General features: G+C 42.2%; 1 protein-coding gene across 14 annotated transcripts in view; it reads right to left on the minus strand.

Annotated features, from left to right (window-relative positions):
- The window catches only part of TMEM164 (transmembrane protein 164), a 162,178-nt gene that overhangs the window by 98,140 nt on the left and 44,932 nt on the right, over positions 1–19,106 (minus strand). For 8 of the 14 annotated variants that reach the window (XM_081808423.1, XM_081808419.1, XM_081808417.1 and 5 more), the window contains one exon: positions 14,151–14,200. The exons of 5 other annotated variants lie outside the window; for them this stretch is intronic. In XM_081808423.1, the coding sequence (XP_081664549.1) occupies positions 14,151–14,200 (50 nt within the window). Of the gene's footprint in view, positions 1–905; positions 1,073–2,489; positions 2,861–14,150; positions 14,201–19,106 lie in introns of those variants that run through there. One more of the 14 variants, XM_081808428.1, reaches the window with a different exon arrangement.

Below are 19,106 nucleotides of genomic sequence, written 5' to 3' on the forward strand. Positions count from 1 at the left end.
CGAGGGGAAGAAAAAAAAAGAAAAGCAGTCCCCGCTCCAGAAACCTTCAGAGAGATTTCCTGGAGAGGATTTGGTTGGGGCACTGAGAATACTCAGACATAAAATATGGGCCAGGACTGGAGCAGCCAAAGCTCCCAAAAGAGAACAAAATTAAATATGTACACGTGGGAAGGAAGGCAGCTTCTGGTGTGTACGGAACGACAGGAGGCCCATGGACAACCTGAAAGCATCTTCCCCCTTCTAAGCATTAAGAAAGAATATGTATGGATGCAAGGCAGCAACCTGATGGTTAATGGCTCCTAGGAAAGCAGGCACCAGAACAGCATTCTGCATAAGACAAGAAACTGGTCTCCTTGTATTGCTACTTACTTACGATGGATTTCTAGGGGTCTCTCCCTTTTAACCTGCAGCATTCATACGTAGGGTTTTCTCTCCCTTGCCAAGATCACAGTCTTAATAAAGCTGCTCGGGTCAGAGACGGTCTCCCAAACACCCTGTGCAGTGAGTCCAAAGCTAAGCCCAAAAGCAGCTACCTCCCAGGTGAAGGTGCCAAAAGGCTGCTCTTTTGGAGGTCCCAGGGCAGCTGATGTGTCGGGCACTAGAAAAGGGGGTGCTGCGATGGTCAAGCCATTCCGAGACATTAAGACACAGGAGGTCCAACCTGCACCCCCCTCCTGAACTCAGGACGGTCCCGGTAAGAGGAAGGCTCCCACCTCCAAGTCCCGCTGTTTAAAAATTTGAAAGTACAATAAGTGGGATCTAGAAAAAGAGAAGGTCGTGGGGCTCCTGAACTCTCGTAATATCATGGGGCCCAAAGGCCAACAGGGCATCAATCTTGTAACACCAAGATCACATGTCAGGCTGCCCTCATTCCCCTCACCCAGCCCCAAGCTTCCCTCACCTACCTTGGCTCACACCCGGCCTACAGTCCTCTCTCCAGCCAGCAACGCGCCCCCTGCTCTCTGCAGCACAGATGAAATTTCATCTCATCTCCTTCAAAATCCTCTCCAGACTGAGTCAGCAGATACTCATGACCAAATAATCCCACTTGCATCACAGATCCACTCTTCTCCTTGTGGACATGAAAATGAGCAGATTTAAGGGTTCCCACTTGCTCACGGGGGAAGGGCCACGGTACACTTTCCGAGGCGGAAGATGTGTGCTAGCTAGCTCTCTGCTATGCACTTTTCTTACGGGGCAGGGTAGGGGAAGAGCTCCCTGCCATTCAGTTGGCACCGCTCAGTGACTCACTCTCCGAGTCCCCCCCCACCCCCGACCCTTGCGGCACACACTTGGATAACCAGGCACGTTAAGCCGTGGATGCTCACAAGGCAGCTGAACTGTCTGATCACAACCCAAAGCCAGGGAAATCTTAACAGCCACTCCCTTTTCCTTCATTTGGTCCTTCGAAATACCCTAGCTCAGACAGAGGAGAGTTCCAAAAGGCTGGCTTCCCAGTCCCTTGTGAAACCAAGAATTTCACCCTCTTCAAAAAAACAAAAACAAAAACAAAAACAAAGCCAGCAGCCAGGGTGCCAACGAGTAAGCTGAAAACTAAGAGGCTGACTGCACTCAGAGTGCTCTGTGGTGCTGGGATCCATGGAGACTGGGAAGGGGGAGTCCGTGCGTGCCACCACGTGGTGACAGCATCCTCCTTCAGCCAGGATAACAGACCCAGCAGAAACCAGCAAAGTCCAAACTACCGCATGCTGGGAGAGGGGGGAGAGTAACATACATGGACCTCGATTTGCTAACTCCGCTCCAAGAACAGCATTAAACACACCAGAGACCTGCTCCCTTGAGCAGATGGAAGACCCCGGTTGGACTTGGAGCTCTTTCAAGGTCTTGGCCAAGCTGAGGGAGGCCAAGGCTGGAGCCAGGAAGCAGGAGCATCCTCTCCACCCCGCTGAGAGAAAAGTGGCGTGGGGTCCCCAGAACGGCGTTGTTCCCGATGCCGAGGGCCCGGGTCTCCAGCTGACAGGTGAATCCTGATGGCTCAGGAATCATGGCAAGGAGGGGTGCAGAACCAGCGGACTCTGACCAGTGGCTCCTCTTTTTTATCCAGTGAGTCTGCTATGCAGAGTTAATAACTAAAAAGCTAGGATTTTCTAGCCCCGAGAAGAGACCCCTGCATCTACAGGACGTACTGCCAGTCACCAAGAAGGAAGGCCTTGGGAGTGCAAAATCCCTGATCTGATCCTTATGCCAAAAAGTGTGACTATGAACTCTGTGTCTCTCCATCCCTAAAGACCATGGGATGATGTCACCGCAATGAACCGCAGTTTTCCAGACCCCTGCCCCATTCTCACTAAGGTATGCTTCAACAGTGGCACTGTCCTGCTGGATACATTTAATTTCTTCCTCACTCCCTCTCTTTCCGTGTACTAGATTTAATTGCTCTAAACTCAGGGTCAGCAAAATACGGTCACCCTGTTATGTTCTGGATTTTTTTTTTGGGTGTGGTAAAATACACATATCACAAAATTTACCATCATAACCGTTTTTAAGTAGACAGTTCAGCGGCATTAAGTCCATTCACATTGTTATACAACCATCCATCACCATCATCCAGCTCCAGACCTTTTTCATCTGGTCATCCTGTGTTTGTAAATAAAGTTTTATTGGAACACAGCCAAGCCCATTCACTTAGGTATGGTCTATGGTGCTTTCACACTACAAAAAAGTTACATCGTTAAAACAGAGATCATATGGCCCACAACATTCAGAAAGTTTACTATCTGGCCCTTTACAGAAAAAGATTGCCAACCTCTGCTCTAAACCAAAATGTGCACTGAATTTCTTGTTTAAAATAGCACTTGGCTGGGACGCCTAGGTGGCTCAGTCAGTTAAGCGTCTGCCTTCGGCTTGGGTCATGATCCCAGGGCCCTGGGATCGAGTCCCGCATGGGGCTCCTTGCTCAGCGGGGAGCCTGCTTCTCCCCCTGCCTGCCACTCCTCCTGCTTGTACACTCTCTCTCTCTGACAAATAAATAAACAAAATCTTTAAAAAAAATAGCACTTGGCTAACATCCAATAACACAGCCCCACCAGCTTCCTATTAAAATTCCTACGAAAGACAGAAAAAGGTAAAAAGATAAAAAATTAAAAAATAAAAAACCCCAGATCACTGAAAACTTAGACTGATGGTCATCCTATTACGAGACTCTGGAAGAAATCTCCACTACCAGCAAGGCTAATGCTGAAATGAGGAGGAAAAAAAAAAAAATCTGTGGCCAACACACGCAGCAGAAACCTGAAACAAGACAGGAAGACACTGAGTCCATCCTGCCACTGTCGGCCTTGTAGCTTAGAAATCTGGTAACCAGCACGCTGGACAGTCATGCCTCCACTCCAGGACTACAGCTTGCAAAGGAAATCAAACTGCTCGATATGCATCTGGAGATTGACCCCTACTCCCCCAAATCAAAAGGCCGGAAGTGATGGCTTTGGGGCTGGCGCACTGTGTCCTGGGAGTGGGAGTCCGCCCAAGTAGAACTCAGGTAGCAGTGTGTGTGGGAGGTTGTAGTCTTTCACATACCATATCTGCTCAGAGTATCAAAGAACCTAGTGGTAGGGGTAAGGGATTCCGCCCAGGTCCGGCAAGAACCCACTTGATGAAGCTGCTAAGCACTGGCAAACAGGCTAGAAGCCATGGACCTGCCACCAAGAGAGGAGCTGAGAAGGGCTTCTAACCAATACCAAAGAGAACATGATAATACTCAAAGGCAATCCAGAGACCCTATCTTGGACAAATAATAAATAAATCCTCCTCTGAATATGTATAAACATACCCAAAAAACAGCATGGTTCCTACAAGAGCCTCTGGGAGCAGAAGTGCATATCATTCTGAAGACTTGGAGGAAGCGCAAAAGTCTGAATTTAGTGTCTGAACCAGAAGAAGTATTTTACAAAACTGCATCCTCAGTAGAATCTGAGAAAACATGGACTCGCTGAAACAGGTATAGAATGCCATCAGAATAAAGCATATTGAGAAGGAGGGGTGCCTAGCTGGCTCAGTTGGTGATGCACGTGACTCTTGATCTCGGGATCGTGAGTTCGAGCCCCACGTTGGGTGCAGAGATTACTTAAAAAAAAAATACTGAGAAGGAAAGACACCAAACTGGGGAGAAAAGATGGAGCAGCAAAGCAAGAAAGAATCAGAAAGAAATGAAGACTGCAGCAGCAGAAATAAATATCACACTGGAGATGGCAAAGAGCAAAATCAATCAAATTCGTAGTACAGAAGCCAATCCTGAATCTCTCCCAAGCATGCAGAGGAAAAGGAAAGCTGACCCTAAAAATCCACAAAGGTTGTTATTAGGAAATCTATTAATTTAACATACCAAATGGGGAGGTCAAAGGAGAAAACCCAAATGAACCTCTCAACAGATTCTTTTTTTTTTTAAAGATTTTATTTATTTATTTGACAGAGAGAGAGATAGAGCAGGAACACAAGCAGGGGGAAAGGGGGAGGGAGAAGCAGGCCTCCCGCCGAGCAGGGAGCCCGATGCGGGACTCGATCCCAGGACCCTGGGACCATGACCTGAGCCGAAGGCAGACGCTTAACGACTGAGCCACCCAGGCGCCCTCTCAACAGATTCTTAAAAACCATTAGCTAAATTAGCTACATTTGACAACCATTCCTGATTAAAAAAAAAATTTAGTAATTTAAGAATAAGAGAATTCCTTAACATTATAAAGGACATCCAATCTAAACCAACAACCTTCATCAGAATCAACAGCAAAACACTAGAAACATTTTCATTAAAATCAGAAGCAGGGAAACAATTCCTGCCAGTATCACTATTATTTAACATTGTCCTAGAAGTTCTAGCCAATACAATCAGGCTTGCAATGGGGGGGTAGGGGGAAGTTTCGCTCTTTATAAGGAGATAAGATTACCATATGGTTGTTGATACCATTAATTTCCAAAATAATCCAAGTGAAGCAACTGAAAAACTATTAAAATAGTTAAGCATGGTGGCCAAATATAAAATGAACATGTATAATCAAAATCTTTCCTATGTACCAGTAATAACTACTTTGAAAATATAATAAATAATAAATAAATTATACCATAAACTACAAACTGTCCAGGAATGACCCTGATGAGAAATATGTGGGATTCACACATGCATGCGCCACCTTTAAAGAACATAAAAGAAAACTTGGATACATTAAGAAATTTACCACATCGGGCGCCTGGGTGGCTCAGTTGGTTAAGTGACTGCCTTCGGCTCAGGTCATGATCCTGGAGTCCCGGGATCGAGTCCCGCATTGGGCTCCCTGCTCAGCAGGGAGTCTGCTTCTCCCTCTGACCCTCACCCCTCTCATGCTCTCTCTCTCATTCTCTCTCTCAAATAAATAAATAAAATCTTTAAAAAAAAAATTTACCACATCTTTTCTTATATGTACAGATTGTATTATAATGATGTTAATGACATTTTAGGTTTAAAGTCATTCCCATCAAAACTAATAGAATTTGAGATTTTTTTTAATTAATTAATTAATTTATTTATTTATTTATTTATTTATTTGACAGAGACAGCGAGAGAGGGAACACAAGCAGGGGGAGTGGGAGAGGGAGAAGCAGGCTTCCCGCTGAGCAGGGAGCCTGATGCGGGGCTGGATCCCAGGACCCTGGGATCATGACCTGAGCCGAAGGCAAATGCTTAACGATTGAGCCACCCAGGTGCCCCAAAACTAATAGAATTTGAAGAAGAATCTGACAAAAAGATTCTAAGTTCCTTTGGAAGGAAATAGTGGTTCAGACTAGCTAAGAAAAACGTGGGGGTAAAGTAACAGGCTATGAACAATGGCAAAGAGAAATCTGGCCTGCTAGCTGTTGCAAAGATGAGAGTATGAAACTGGTGAGGGACCCAACAGAGACATCACTGGAATAGTACAAGCCCCCAAAATAAATCCTAGCATATATAAGAATTTAAGTACACAACAGCAATAATCGCAGGAAATGATTATTCAATAAACAGTGTTCCAAAAAATGACAATTTGAGGAAAAAAATATAAAGTATATCCCTACCTCATACTACTCACAAAATGAATAGCTAAATATTTTTTTTTTAATAATTAAAAAACCAGATTGTCGGGGCACCTGGTGGCTCAGTCGGTTAAGTGTCTGACTCTTGATTTCGGCTCAGGTCATGAACTCGGGCTTGTGAGATCGAGCCCCGTGTTGGCTCCACACTCAGCGTGGAGTCTGCTTGAAATTCTTTCTCTCCCTCTCCCTCTGCCCCTCCCCCTGCTCTTTCTCTCTTTCTCTCTCTAAAAATAAATGAAAAAACAAAAAAACAAAAAAACCAGATTGTCTACCTGATCTTTAAAGGGGAAAACTTCTCAGGCGTAAAAACACCAGAAGAAATTACCATGGTCTGAAGGCAGCTTGGAAACCAATCAATTTGTCCAACAAAAATGTCAACTGTATATCAGAAGCATGATCAACAAGTTAGAATACAATTGGGGGAAAACACTTCCTGCAAAGTTGATAAAGGATTAATACTCTATATATGGATGATTCATGCAGATCAACAAGAAGAGAAATACCCCTATGTAATAACTGGGCAGAGAACATGAAGTGACAATTCAGAGAGGAAAATATACAATGAGTAACTGGCATAATATATATAGGTTTGGGATTTTCTATAATGAAATTTGAAGGGAAGAAAACTGAGGAAAATGGCAAGGAGAAGGAAAAGGAGAACCCACGAGTAAGATGGGTGGGATGAGCTGTGGAGTACCTGGCTACGCTGTAACAAGGCCCTCCCTCCACTCCCTTAGGTTTGAAAATGGGTGTCTTATGTATCAAGAACCTGTGATCCATCAATAGATGAATGGATAGAGAAGATACAGTCTATATAGACAACGGAGTATTACTCGGCCATCAAAAAGAATGAAATCGTGCCCCTTGCAACAACTCGGATGGACCTAGAGGGTATTATGCTAAATGAAATAAGTCAGTCAGAAAAAGACAAATATCATATGACTGCACTTACATGTAGAATCTAAAAAGCAAAACAAAGAAACAAACCAAAAAAAAAAAAAAAAATCAGAAGCAGACTCATAAATTCAGAGAATAAACTGGTGGCTGCCAGAGTGGAGGAGGGTAGGGGGATAGGCACTAGAGGTGAAGGAGATGAAAAGGTAGAGACTTGAAGTTACAAAATAAAAAAGTCACAGGGATGAAAAGTACAGCATAGGGAATATAGTCAATACTACTGTACTAACTCTGTATGGTGACAGATGGTAACTATACTTAACCCCGGTGAGCATTTGTAATATACATAATTGTTGCGTCACTATGTTATATACCTGAAACCAATATAATATGTCAATGATACTTCAATTAATTAATTAATTAATTACAAACCTGCGAGGCAGGCTGGTTCCTATTATGGGGCTGGGTATGTGCGATCAAGGTGATTGAGACAGGTAACTTTTTTTGAAGTTCGTAGCAGGATAGTACACACAGAAGGGTCTCTACGAATATACGGGTTTTGCTCAAACCTGAGTGAGAGGAAGAATTCTGTGGCCTGGATATCGAAGGTACCAGGATATGGCTCTTCAGGGAAGAACCACTCAAAACAGCCAAAATGAGTAAAAAGAAAATGGCTCAGATTCAAAGAGACAGAGAACAGTGCTGCAAGTCCACACACAACACAACAAGCAATTCGGGTGCTGCTATACGAGCATCCACAGAGATGAGGAGCCAAGAAGAGAAGGGAGTAGAAACCTTCAGAAGCCAAAAGCTTGCCAGGCTGGAATTCTAGGAGTTAGAGATACTGGCGATCAAAAGAGCACCGTGCCCAAGGTTGCTGTGATTGTGGGCCAGGTAGCAACGCCTGCTGACCTCAGTTCCATCCTCTGCATACATGCTTGCTGCTGGGAAAGCCTTTCTTAGCTGCAGACTTAGCCAGTCGCATGTCCACTGAGGGGCACATAAATGAAGCACTCTGGGACCCAGCCAGAACACTGGGGAGCTGCCATTCCCTCTTGTCAAGTGCACCATGGGAACCCTGTGGAGAATCCCACCCCCTCCCCACCCGAAAAAGAATTGCCAGCCCATGCCCAGCATGGGGCATGCGGCCTCCTGGGCACACCATACCTCTTTCCTGCGGCGTCTGGGCACGCCTCCAAGAAGAACACGCCAGCCCCTGCTTAGCTGGGAAGCAGACAAACTCATGCTTGGCTGGCACAGCAAAGGACCAATAGAAAAAACAAGAGATGGGTATACAGAGCTAGTCAATGCAACCTCCAGAACATACTGGCATAAAGACCACAATGGTGCCCATCTGTGTACACTGAGATTTGTGCAGTGTTCAATAGGATGCTTCATGGTTCTACCTCCTAAAATAATAACAGAACAGCAAAACAGCAGAAAACACCGAGGTCACTTCAACTTCCCGAGCCTCCGTTTTCTTGATGTAACTGGGGATACCATTTCTGCCACCCACATAGGTTTGTTGGAAGAATTAAATGTGATAATCCATGTTAAGTATTTCCCCCCATGCCTAGGCACACAGTAAACCTGATTATGAGCATTAGCAGGAAAGGAAGAAGGGAATCCTGGTTCTGCCACCCTGTAATGTTAGGCAAGCTATCCAATACCTCTTGGCCCCAACTGCTTGATTTGTAGTATGAATAACATAGTCCCTATCTCACAGCATTATTTGAAGGATTAGATGAGCTCGTTTAAGACAAAGTACTTTGAAAACAGTAAGGACCTATACTAAAGTAAGGTGGAGTTATTATCTTGAGAACTATTTTCTAAAATACTGATTTTTAACTTCACACTGCCTGTCGTAATTCAACACAGTGGAATAGTATGCACCCATGAAAAATTAGGTGTATGATAAAAACTTGGATGGATCTGCAAGGAATTATAAGTTAAAAAAAAAGGCCAATCCCAAAGGTAACATACTGTATGATTCCATTTATATAGCATTCTTGAAATAACAAAGGTTCAAACATGGAGAACAGATGAGTTGTCAGGGGTCAGGGACAGGATACAGGTGGGAGAGTAATGAGAGTGGCTCTAAAAGGGCAACAGGAGGGGCGCCTGGGTGGCGCAGTCAGTTAACCATGCAACTCTTGGTTTCAGCTCAGGTCGTGATCTCAGGGTCATGAGATCGAGCCCCACGTTGGGCTCCACACTCAGCACAGAGTCTGCTTAAGATTCTCTCTCCCTCTGCCCCTCCTGCTCATGCTCACTCTCTCTCTCTCTCATAAATAAATCTTTAAAAATTTTTTTTAAAAAATAAAAGGGCAGGGCGCCTGGGTGGCTCAGTTGGTTAAGCGACTGCCTTCGGCTCAGGTCATGATCCCGGAGTCCCGGGATCGAGTCTCGCGTCGGGCTCCCTGCTGAGCGGGGAGCCTGCTTCTCCCTCTGACCCTCCCCCCTTTCATGTGCTCTCTGTCTCTCTCATTCTCTCTGTCTCAAATAAATAAAATCTAAAAAAAAAATAAATAAATAAAAGGGCAACAGGGAAGACCCTCATGGTGATGGAACTGTTCTATACCTTGACAGTGCCAATGTCAATATCCTGGTTGTCACATTTTAGTACAGTTTTGCAAAAGTTACTACTGGAGGAAACTAAGTGAAGGGTACATAGGATCTCTCTGTAGTCTTCTTACAACTGCATCTGTATTATGATATCATATTCATTATATTATATAATTATCTCAAAATATAGAAAGTTTAATTTTAAAATGATGTGGATGATGAGTTTGTAATAAAATGGGGGAAAACATGATATTAAGTAAATAAAGCAGAATAGAAAATGAGGATTAAAGAAGGCAAAAGGGAAAGGAATAAATACACACCTTTTGACCGTGTAGATATATAACTATATATATATATCAGATATCTATCTATCTATCTATCTATCTATCTATCTATATATATATATATCTCCAAAACCAGGTTCTATAAAGCAACCAAAAATAGATCAAGTACTTACTAACCTGACTAAAACTATAAATAATGAAAACACAAAAACAGACAAGATTAAACCCAAGAAAGAAGACATGACTACAGATGAGGAGAGAGTTTTTAAAATTATAAAATAAGAGACTACTACATGTTCCACTGAATTCATGGCAACAAATCTGAAAACTCAGAAGAAACAGGTAACTCCCCAGTAAATGATAAATGACCAAAATTGACCCAAGGATCTGAATAGATGAATTACCATAGAAGACACTGGAAAGGTGGTTAAGGGTATACCAACTGAAAAAGGCACTAGGACCAGAGGAGCTTCACAGTTGAGTTTTACCTGACCTTTAAAAAAAAAAAAAAAAAAACACATAATTTCTAAAAACAACAACAACAACAAAAGAAAGGAAAGAAAAATAATTTTTAAAAAGGTAAAAAAAATTAACATGTAATTTCTAAGGGTAATTAAATTATTCCAGGCCAGAGAAAAAGAAAGAAGTGCTCTGCAATTCCATTTTAATCCTTACACCTGATGAAAAGAATCCCAAAAAATGACTCCCATCTCACATATGAATTTTGAAGCAAGGGTTCTAAACAAAGGATTGACAAATGGAATCCAGCAATGCATCAAAATAATATACTGTGACCAGCAGGACTTACGTCAGTATATAAGAGTAATTCGAAACCAGAAAATTTATCCACATAACTCACTGTATCAAAAACTTAAACAGAAAAGAAAAAAAAAAAAAAAAAACCATACTCAACAGACATGAAAAAGCATTTGATAAAATGCAGGAACCATTTTCTTTGAAAATATCTCTCAGTACATTTGGAAACTCTTCACATGTAATAGGGCTATTTAACCAACACCAACAGCAAATATGGAGAAACAATCTCCATTTAAAATCCGTTTAGACACAGTGGCCCACCAGCTCCATTTTTATTTCACTCTGAGTTTCAAGCAAAAGAAAAAAACCGAAGAAAATTACTGGTGTAACCATCGGAAAGATGGAATAAAATAAAAATAAATTTTACCAAAACTAACAAGAGAAGATGGCTAGATATGAGGACTACTGTTAAAATCAATAACCTTTTTCTAGTCTAGCAAGAAGCACTTAGGAATGGAAAGGTGAGCAATATTCAACTCGGACAGAAAAGCTATTAATTCCTCAGGAATAAATGTATCAAGAAAGGCATAAAACGAGATCTGAACAGATGGAAAAAAATACCATTTCTTGGATTAAAAGAGCTACATGATTTTAAAACATCAGTTCTCACAAAAACTGAAATATACATTTAATGCAATTCTAATTAGAATCCAAATAGGGCTGGTGGGGAGGGTTGAATAAAAGTGATCTTCAAATTTACATGTAAGAAAAAAAATGCCGATGAATAGACAAGAAAAATATTTTTTAAGCTAATGTAATCAAATCAACATGATTTGAGTACACAAACAGACAAACAGATGGAACAGAACAGAGAATCCTTGCATGGATCCTCATATATAAAAAGTTTAATAGGTGACAAAAATGGTAGTTCAGTTCACAGGGGAAAGTAGGGATTATGTAATATATCATGCTAGCACAACTAGTTAGCCATCTTTAAGAAAATCATCTTAACTAAAACTGGGAACCCAGAAGCTGTAAGAAAGTAATCATATTTGAATATGAAAAAATGTAAAAAAAACACATAGAAAAATATACCATCAGCCAAGTCAGCACATACAGATTTGGGAAAAATATCTATAATAATGCCGACAGACAAAGGGCCAATATCCAAAATATACAAAGAAGTCTTACAAATTAAGAAAACCTAAGCAACCCATAAGAAAGGGGCAGATGGTATGAACAGACAATTCAAAAAACAAATTTAATTGGATAAAAAAATACTGAAATTCATTAGTAGCCAAGGAAATGTATCCATTAAGTTGTCAAAAATTATAAAAGAATCATAACACCTTATGCTGGTATGGATATGAAGAAAAGAATAATCTCATATATTACATACAAACGGGGAAAGTGAATTGTAACAGCCTATTTTTGTATATCAGTATGGAAATATCTATTAACATAAATATGTATATTTATATGTAAACATTCGTGTGTGTGTATGTATAAATTGAAAGCACCAGTATTTAAGGGCATATGCCCAATGATGTTGATTTCAGCATTGATTATAGTGGCAGCAATATGGAAAGCATGAATATAAACATTCACGAATAGAAGAAGAGCTAGGAAAACCTGGCTGGCTCAGCCAGTGGACCACAGGACTCTTGATCTCAGGGTTGGAGGTTCGGGCCCCATGTTGAGCAGAGAGATTACTTAAAAATAAAATCTTAAAAAGGAATGAGAAGAATGGCTAAGTTGTGCATCCATGAAATATTTTGCAGCTTTGTAAAGGAATAAGGTATACCAATAAACTTTGATAGATCCCCGTGAGATATTGTTGAGTGAAAAAGCAAGATGTATTGCAGTATATATAAGATTCTATTTTTGTAAAACAAGCAGTGAACAACAACAGTAAAACATTCCAAAATCCCTGTGCGTGTGTGTACACCTAATGAGCGTGGAGAAAAATCTGGAAGGATACATACTGGTTTGGTAACCTGCAGGTGTGGAAAGGCAGAGGTAGGAGTCAAACAAAACAAGGACAAAAGAAAAAAACACTCTAAAAAAAAAAAAGAAATTTCGCAGTCATGTTTATGTATTTTCATATGCATACACATATATACAAATTGAGTTAAATTTAGAAAAGATACAGTAAGAATCCTAAATATGATCTCTGCTTCTTAAAAAAAAAAGCAGTAACCAAAATTATTTCTTGGTGGTAGATTAAGGGTGATGTTTATTTTCTTTTTTGTGTGTCTCTGTATTTCCTCTAATGAGAATTGTTTCTTTAATAATTATGAAATAAAACCAATAAATGTTACTTTAAAACATTACACTGAAAAATAGAGCTCATTTTGGGAAGTGAAGGGAGGGAAACGGTTAAATAGCCTTCCGCTTAGGAGCTTTTCAAGTACAAGATATGTGAAATCAGGATCCATTTGCCCTCATCCAGCAGAAAGTTACTCACCTAAGGCAAGAGACTAAGTGGCTATTCCAAGGAGCTGTTAGAAGCAGCAAATGGGGTATATTTCCCCCTATCTAACACTTTAATGACTTAAGTAAATCAGAAAGCCATTTACACCACTCTTCGATTACCCAAGGATCTGCTGGGCCCCTCACTTCCTGTCTCCTCTGCTCAGGAACAGCTCTAAAATGGGGGCCGGGGAAGGGGGAAAGAGATGGAATTAATTTGGTCAATTTAGCTGCTCATTAGCAACTCCAATAAAAAGGCTTGATAAGCGAGATGGTCACAACTTGTGGTTAAAAGGAGGGTTCTGGGACTCTTGAGAATTTCCTTTAAGCAAACTTGCCTTCAGATAAACATGATTTGCCTGCAGTACACTTTAATGGATTTGATGCTTGCTATTTTTAAGAAAGTCAGGACTTGTAGGGCGCCTGGGTGGCTCAGTTGGTTAAGCGACTGCCTTCGGCTCAGGTCATGATCCCGGAGTCCCGGGATCGAGTCCCACATCGGGCTCCCTGCTCGGCGGGGAGTCTGGTTCTCCCTCTAACCCTACCCCCTCTTGCGCTCTCTCTCTCACTCTCTCTCTCTCAAATAAATAAATAAATAAAATCTTTAAAAAAAAAAAAAGTTTTAAAAAAAGAAAGTCAGGACTTGTAAAGGTGATTTTTTTTCTTCCCCTCACTTTAATTTGCACTTTAAGGGAAAAAAAAAAAAAAACACGGAAACATAAGAACAAAGGTCTTCAAAGTGAAGAATCAGCTCCTCAGGGAAGCAGCAGGGCCACAGGGCAATGATTCTTGAGAGGAGGGAAGCCGCGTGGCCCCCAGCATGCTCTCGAGAGAAACTGCAGGAAGCCAGCAACCTTCCAAGGGAGCAGGACTTGGCCATAAACCACCACCACAAACACTCACTAAAAAGGACTTGTCAGGGCTTGACCAAAGCCAAATCTCTGCATATAATATCCCCATGTTTCACTGGGCCTCATAGACTTTTGTTCCTTGGGAAGCCCAGAGACAAAGCGGGGGCAGGCCCAAGATGTTCACATCAATGTGCTCATCACCCTTGGTTATCACAAAGACAGAACATTCGGAATAGCAATGGCAACAGAGCAAAAACCAATTTTCCCTTACTTGAAGACGACGATAGCCCCAGGACATGGAGGGCAGGCCAGGAGAAAGATCTGCAATTAAAAAAGAGTTAAGTATGGTTATCAAGAGCAGTACTGGACACGGTTAGACAATGTTACTTCAATAACAACAGTAAAATGATAATAGTAATAATAAATAACCAAACTCTAACATGAAAAATGCAATATAAAAACTTAAAAAGGCAAGCAGGTGGTTTTCCAAACGTGTTTCTGTTTGCACAGGCATCTAGGTGTGTGGACATTTGTTTGTGTGTGTGTGTGTGAGAGAGAGAGAGAGAGAGAGAGAGATACAGTGGGGGAGAGGGAGAGGGATAGAGAGTGAAGGAGTGTCTGGGGGCAAGATGGAAAAAGCCTTTCTTAGGCCTTTTTTTTGCCTCTAGAACATTTCCTCTTAACCTCTAGAACAAGACTCAATTTTTCAACCCTTCAACATCAATATGATATAGCAGCCAGTCTTAGAAGCTTTTAACCCAACACAAACAAAAATGTATTCCATGAATGGGACCAAGTACATAAATGCCATCTGGTTTGCCTCCCACGGGGAAGGGTGGGTTAATCAATACCCAGCACTGCCAGATTTAGCAAATAAAAACACAGGAGGCCCAGTTAAATTTGAATTTCAGATAAACAGCGAAAAATGTTTTTGTGTAAGTATGTTCCATGCAATATTTAGGATATACTTATATAAAAACATTATTCATTGTTTATCTGAAATTCAAATTTAACTGGGCCTCCTGCATTCTATCTAGCAACCCTACCAATATTGCCATGCCCAGTCTCCAAGCCTCCCTTTGATTTTGAAGGGGAGCAGAATTTGCCACCCTGAAATATGTCTCTTTGGCATAAGGGTTATTTTAGGCTGATTATTTTTTTAAGAAACAATAGACATAGGAAAAGCACTGAAAAGTGAGAAGTTACCCTTTTGTAGGAGACATTTACAATCCTAAGGGAAATCTCCATTTGTAAGAATGCCCCACCCCCCATACCAGGAAAAGAAGGATGACTCAAACTCTAGACACTCTTATCAATGGAGAAGACACTGACCCCAACCTTCATAATGACCTTACCCTTGATTACCATGCTTTTCCTGGTCCCCTCCCATAACTGGCCTTCGGCCCTACCCTACCCCTACCACCCAATGTCTTCCTTTTGTCTCTAGGCTAGAGATGGTATTTAAGGTGGTGGCTTGGGCCTTCAGGGAGTTACTCAATTTTCCTGGGTCTCTCCCATGTCTGCAGGAGGTATACATACTATTAAACCTCCATTTGTTTTTCTCCTGTTAACTGGTCTTTTATTACATTGTCGGGAGGGGGGGAGGTCTCAGTCAAGAACCTAGAAGGGGGCGCCTGGGTGGCTCAGTTGGTTAAGCGACTGCCTTCGGCCCAGGCCATGATCCTGGAGTCCCGGGATCGAGTCCCACATCAGGCTCCCTGCTCGGCGGGGAGTCTGCTTCTCCCTCTGACCCTCTTCCCTCTCGTGCTCTCTGTCTCTCATTCTCTCTTTCTCAATTAAATAAATAAAATCTTTAAAAAAAAAATAAACCTATAAATGGAATCTTTCTTTCCAAAAAAAAAAAAAAAAAAAAAAAAGAACCTAGAAGGGTAGAGGGAAAATTATTTTTCCTCCCCCACATTTGATTGACTTGACCATGACCAGGTAGTTCTACTCTTCTATTCTCCTCCCCAGGGCAAACCAAACAAGAAGAACCTTGTCCTTCTAAGAGTCAAATCAGTTCCATGCTACTTGGTTTGACCTAGGCCTGGGTTATAGAAAAACTGCATCTGTATGACCTTCATCAAAGCACTGGTTCTCAAGGGAGACAAAGAAACCCCTTCAGAGCAACTGGTTGAACATGCAGATTCCTGGGCTCCCCCATTAGGAATGCTGACCTCAAAAGTCTGGGACTCCAGGAATCTGCATGTTTAACAAATGCCCCAGGAGATTCAACCACTCCTGGCAGCCAGATATGATGACTGTTTGACCTTGGCCTGGACTACTATAGGAGTCAGAGACATTCAACAGGACTAAGGATTAATGAAAGAATGAAACTCATATTTGTGGAGTTCCTTCCTCTACAGTGATTTAATGGTGTGGTTTACAAAGTGATGTGTGTCCCTATCTTGCTGTGAGCATTTATTAAAATAGGTTATCTGCTATGGGGCGCCTGGGTGGCTCAGTTAGTTAAGTCGGCTGCCTTTGGCTCAGGTCATGATTCCAGGGTCCTGGGACCCAGCCCCACGTCGGGCTCCCTGCTCAGCGGAGAGCCTGCTTCTCCCTCTCCCTCTGCCTGCCGCTCTGCCTACTTGTGCTCTCTATCTCTCTATCAAATAAATAAATAAAATCTTTAAAAAAATAAGTAATCTGCATTACGCACTTGTTTGGCTCTGTCATGTGTATATTCTTTAGCATTTGGCTCTTCGGTTCTCTCAAAATCTACATTTAGAAATAAAGGGCACTATAAGGAAAATCATTACAAAGAAAGACACCTGCTTGAATCCCTACCAAGAGGAAGAGAAAGAAGAATGGAAAAGAGAAAGGGTCTTGAAAGGAATGTGGCCAGGAGTCCATTACCCGCAAAATACCTGATTAGAGAACCCAGCCAAGGAAATATCCACCAAGAACGAGCCTTTCCCCCTGTGGATCAATTTGATCAATAGTGCAAAATCAATGACAATTACAGGCCCATAATCCTTCACTGGTAATCACCAAATCTAAAAAGCTCTAAAAGCCGGAAGTTAGGTTTTTTTCAAAGCTAATTTGGTAGCAAGTATGACTTGAACTGAGCTGAGACTATTTATGGACTTATTTATTCCACTTATGATGAGTATTCATATGGCTTCCATAAAAAATAATATCTTTTGGGGGCACCTGTGTGGCTCAGTCGGTTGAGCATCTGACTCTTGATTTCAGCTCAGGTCATGATCTCGGGGGTCGTGAGATTGAGCTCCACGTCAGGCTCCTCTGGCTCAGCAGGGAGTGCGCTGGAGATTCTATCTTTCCCTCTACCCTTGCCCCTCCCCCTGCTCATGCTCTCTTTCTCAATCTCTCTCTCTAAAATAAATCAATCTTTAAAAGAATAATAATAATGATGATAATAATAATCTTTTGATTATAGGATGTTACCCCAGATCCCACTGGGAGTATATATAAAATATTCCACATTCACTGTATTACTTTCTGATTTTTTTAAGTAAGCTCTACACCCAACATGGGGCTTGAATTCATAACCACGAGATCAAGAGTCAAGTGCTCTACCAACTGAGCCATCCAGGTGCCCCTGTATTACCTTTCTGAAATCCAAAAATTTCTGACTTCTGAAATACATCTGACCTGAATGGCTTGGGACAAGGACTGTCAATTTGGACTCTCAATCATCCAAACATTAATTTATCCCTACTCCCCACCCCACCCCTCAGGAGCAATCCAAGAAGGAAAGAAACAAAGCTGGTATTCTCTACCGCTGACCCAGCAGTAAAGTTACCTTAAACAAGGGATCAAGTTGGAGGTTGCTCTCAGTTACCCAGCATCAGGCCCCTCAAAGGCTACACTCTCACAAGCTACAGTATACAGAGAGCAGACAGGGGTCCCCAACCACCTTGGAAAGGTCCTCAATATTTCTGGAATCACCTAAGAGCCATGACAGCAGCCTTCCTGAGATTCTGGAATAGCCAAGACACTTCATGCTAACATGCTAAACAAAGAAGCAAAAATACAACACTGAGCCCCACAGTTAATTCTTACTTTTCCCACAGCCAAGGAGAGATGAGCAGATTCTTGGGGCAGATTCCCCTATAACTGCTCCATTTGGCTGGCTCTGATTCATGACAGCCCTATGCCAAAAACCCAGAAACCTACTAAAGGGAGCGAATCCTCCAGCCCCAACCAATGATGGGTCTAATTTCTTTTGAGGCAGCTAATCAATCTAGTTTTGACCCTGAGTTTTCCAACAGTTAGTTTCACGTGGCCAAGCCACTCTAATCAACACTTTGGCCTTTCTCATCTGGCGTGTCTATTCCCATCACCAAGATAGAGGGTATCTTCTTTGAGCAACCTTTAAATCAGATACATGTAGACATATCGAATCAGCAGATCTGAAAAAAGACCTCAAGTTCATCATACTCCATTTCCGGTAAACTCATGGCCTCCCTCAGGAACTTCAAAGATTTATGACATTGAACCTCTCTGCCCTAGCATGCTGGAGCCACATCCATAATCACTGTTAACCAAAGAAGCCATGCGAAAATAACATTTTAATTCAGAGGCCCGACGGCCCCTAGCCTTGGCTTGAACATCCCTGCTTTCTTCCTTGCTGGGATGCCATCCACCTCCAAATTTTGGTAGCATGTTTTAGACCAGCAGATGGAAAGCTAAACCATCCCTTCAGTTGCAAATAGGGTGGGAAGAAAGGACACTTAGAAGTGCAAACAAGGACAGTAGGAAGAGGGGAATGTATCTGAGCATATCCCAGCACCAAGCTGGCGCTTCTGTATTCATGCTGAAATCTGCCCAGTTCAGCACCTGAAGAAAAGTACAAGGACAAGTGGTAACAGAGAGATGTGCTACAAAGCACTTCTACTCTCCAGTCGTTTGGAGAGATGAGCGGGGCCTTGCTATTAAATTCCACTTTGCAGATGAAGGAACCTAAGGGAAAAGGTTCCAACAAGAACCCAGATCCGTTCAACTCCCAGTTCAACACACTTTCCACCTCACACCTGACACGGTCCACACCTCATGATGGCTTCTCTTCTTTAGACTCTAGCCCTGCCCCTTGACCCAATGGCCCCACATCTATACCACCACAGAGCTCACAGGATCTAGTCACTACAATGCAAGACCTCTCCAAACGCAACCAAACTGGCAGCAAATTAAGTTTACAGAGATGGGTTGCAGAGTCTAGCATTCCCTGAAGACGTACTCATCTTAGCTCCAACCCACCTCA

The sequence above is a fragment of the Leptonychotes weddellii genome, chromosome X (genome assembly GCF_054177405.1).
Source record: "Leptonychotes weddellii isolate Sample4059 chromosome X, ASM5417740v2, whole genome shotgun sequence".
NCBI lineage: Eukaryota > Metazoa > Chordata > Mammalia > Carnivora > Phocidae > Leptonychotes > Leptonychotes weddellii.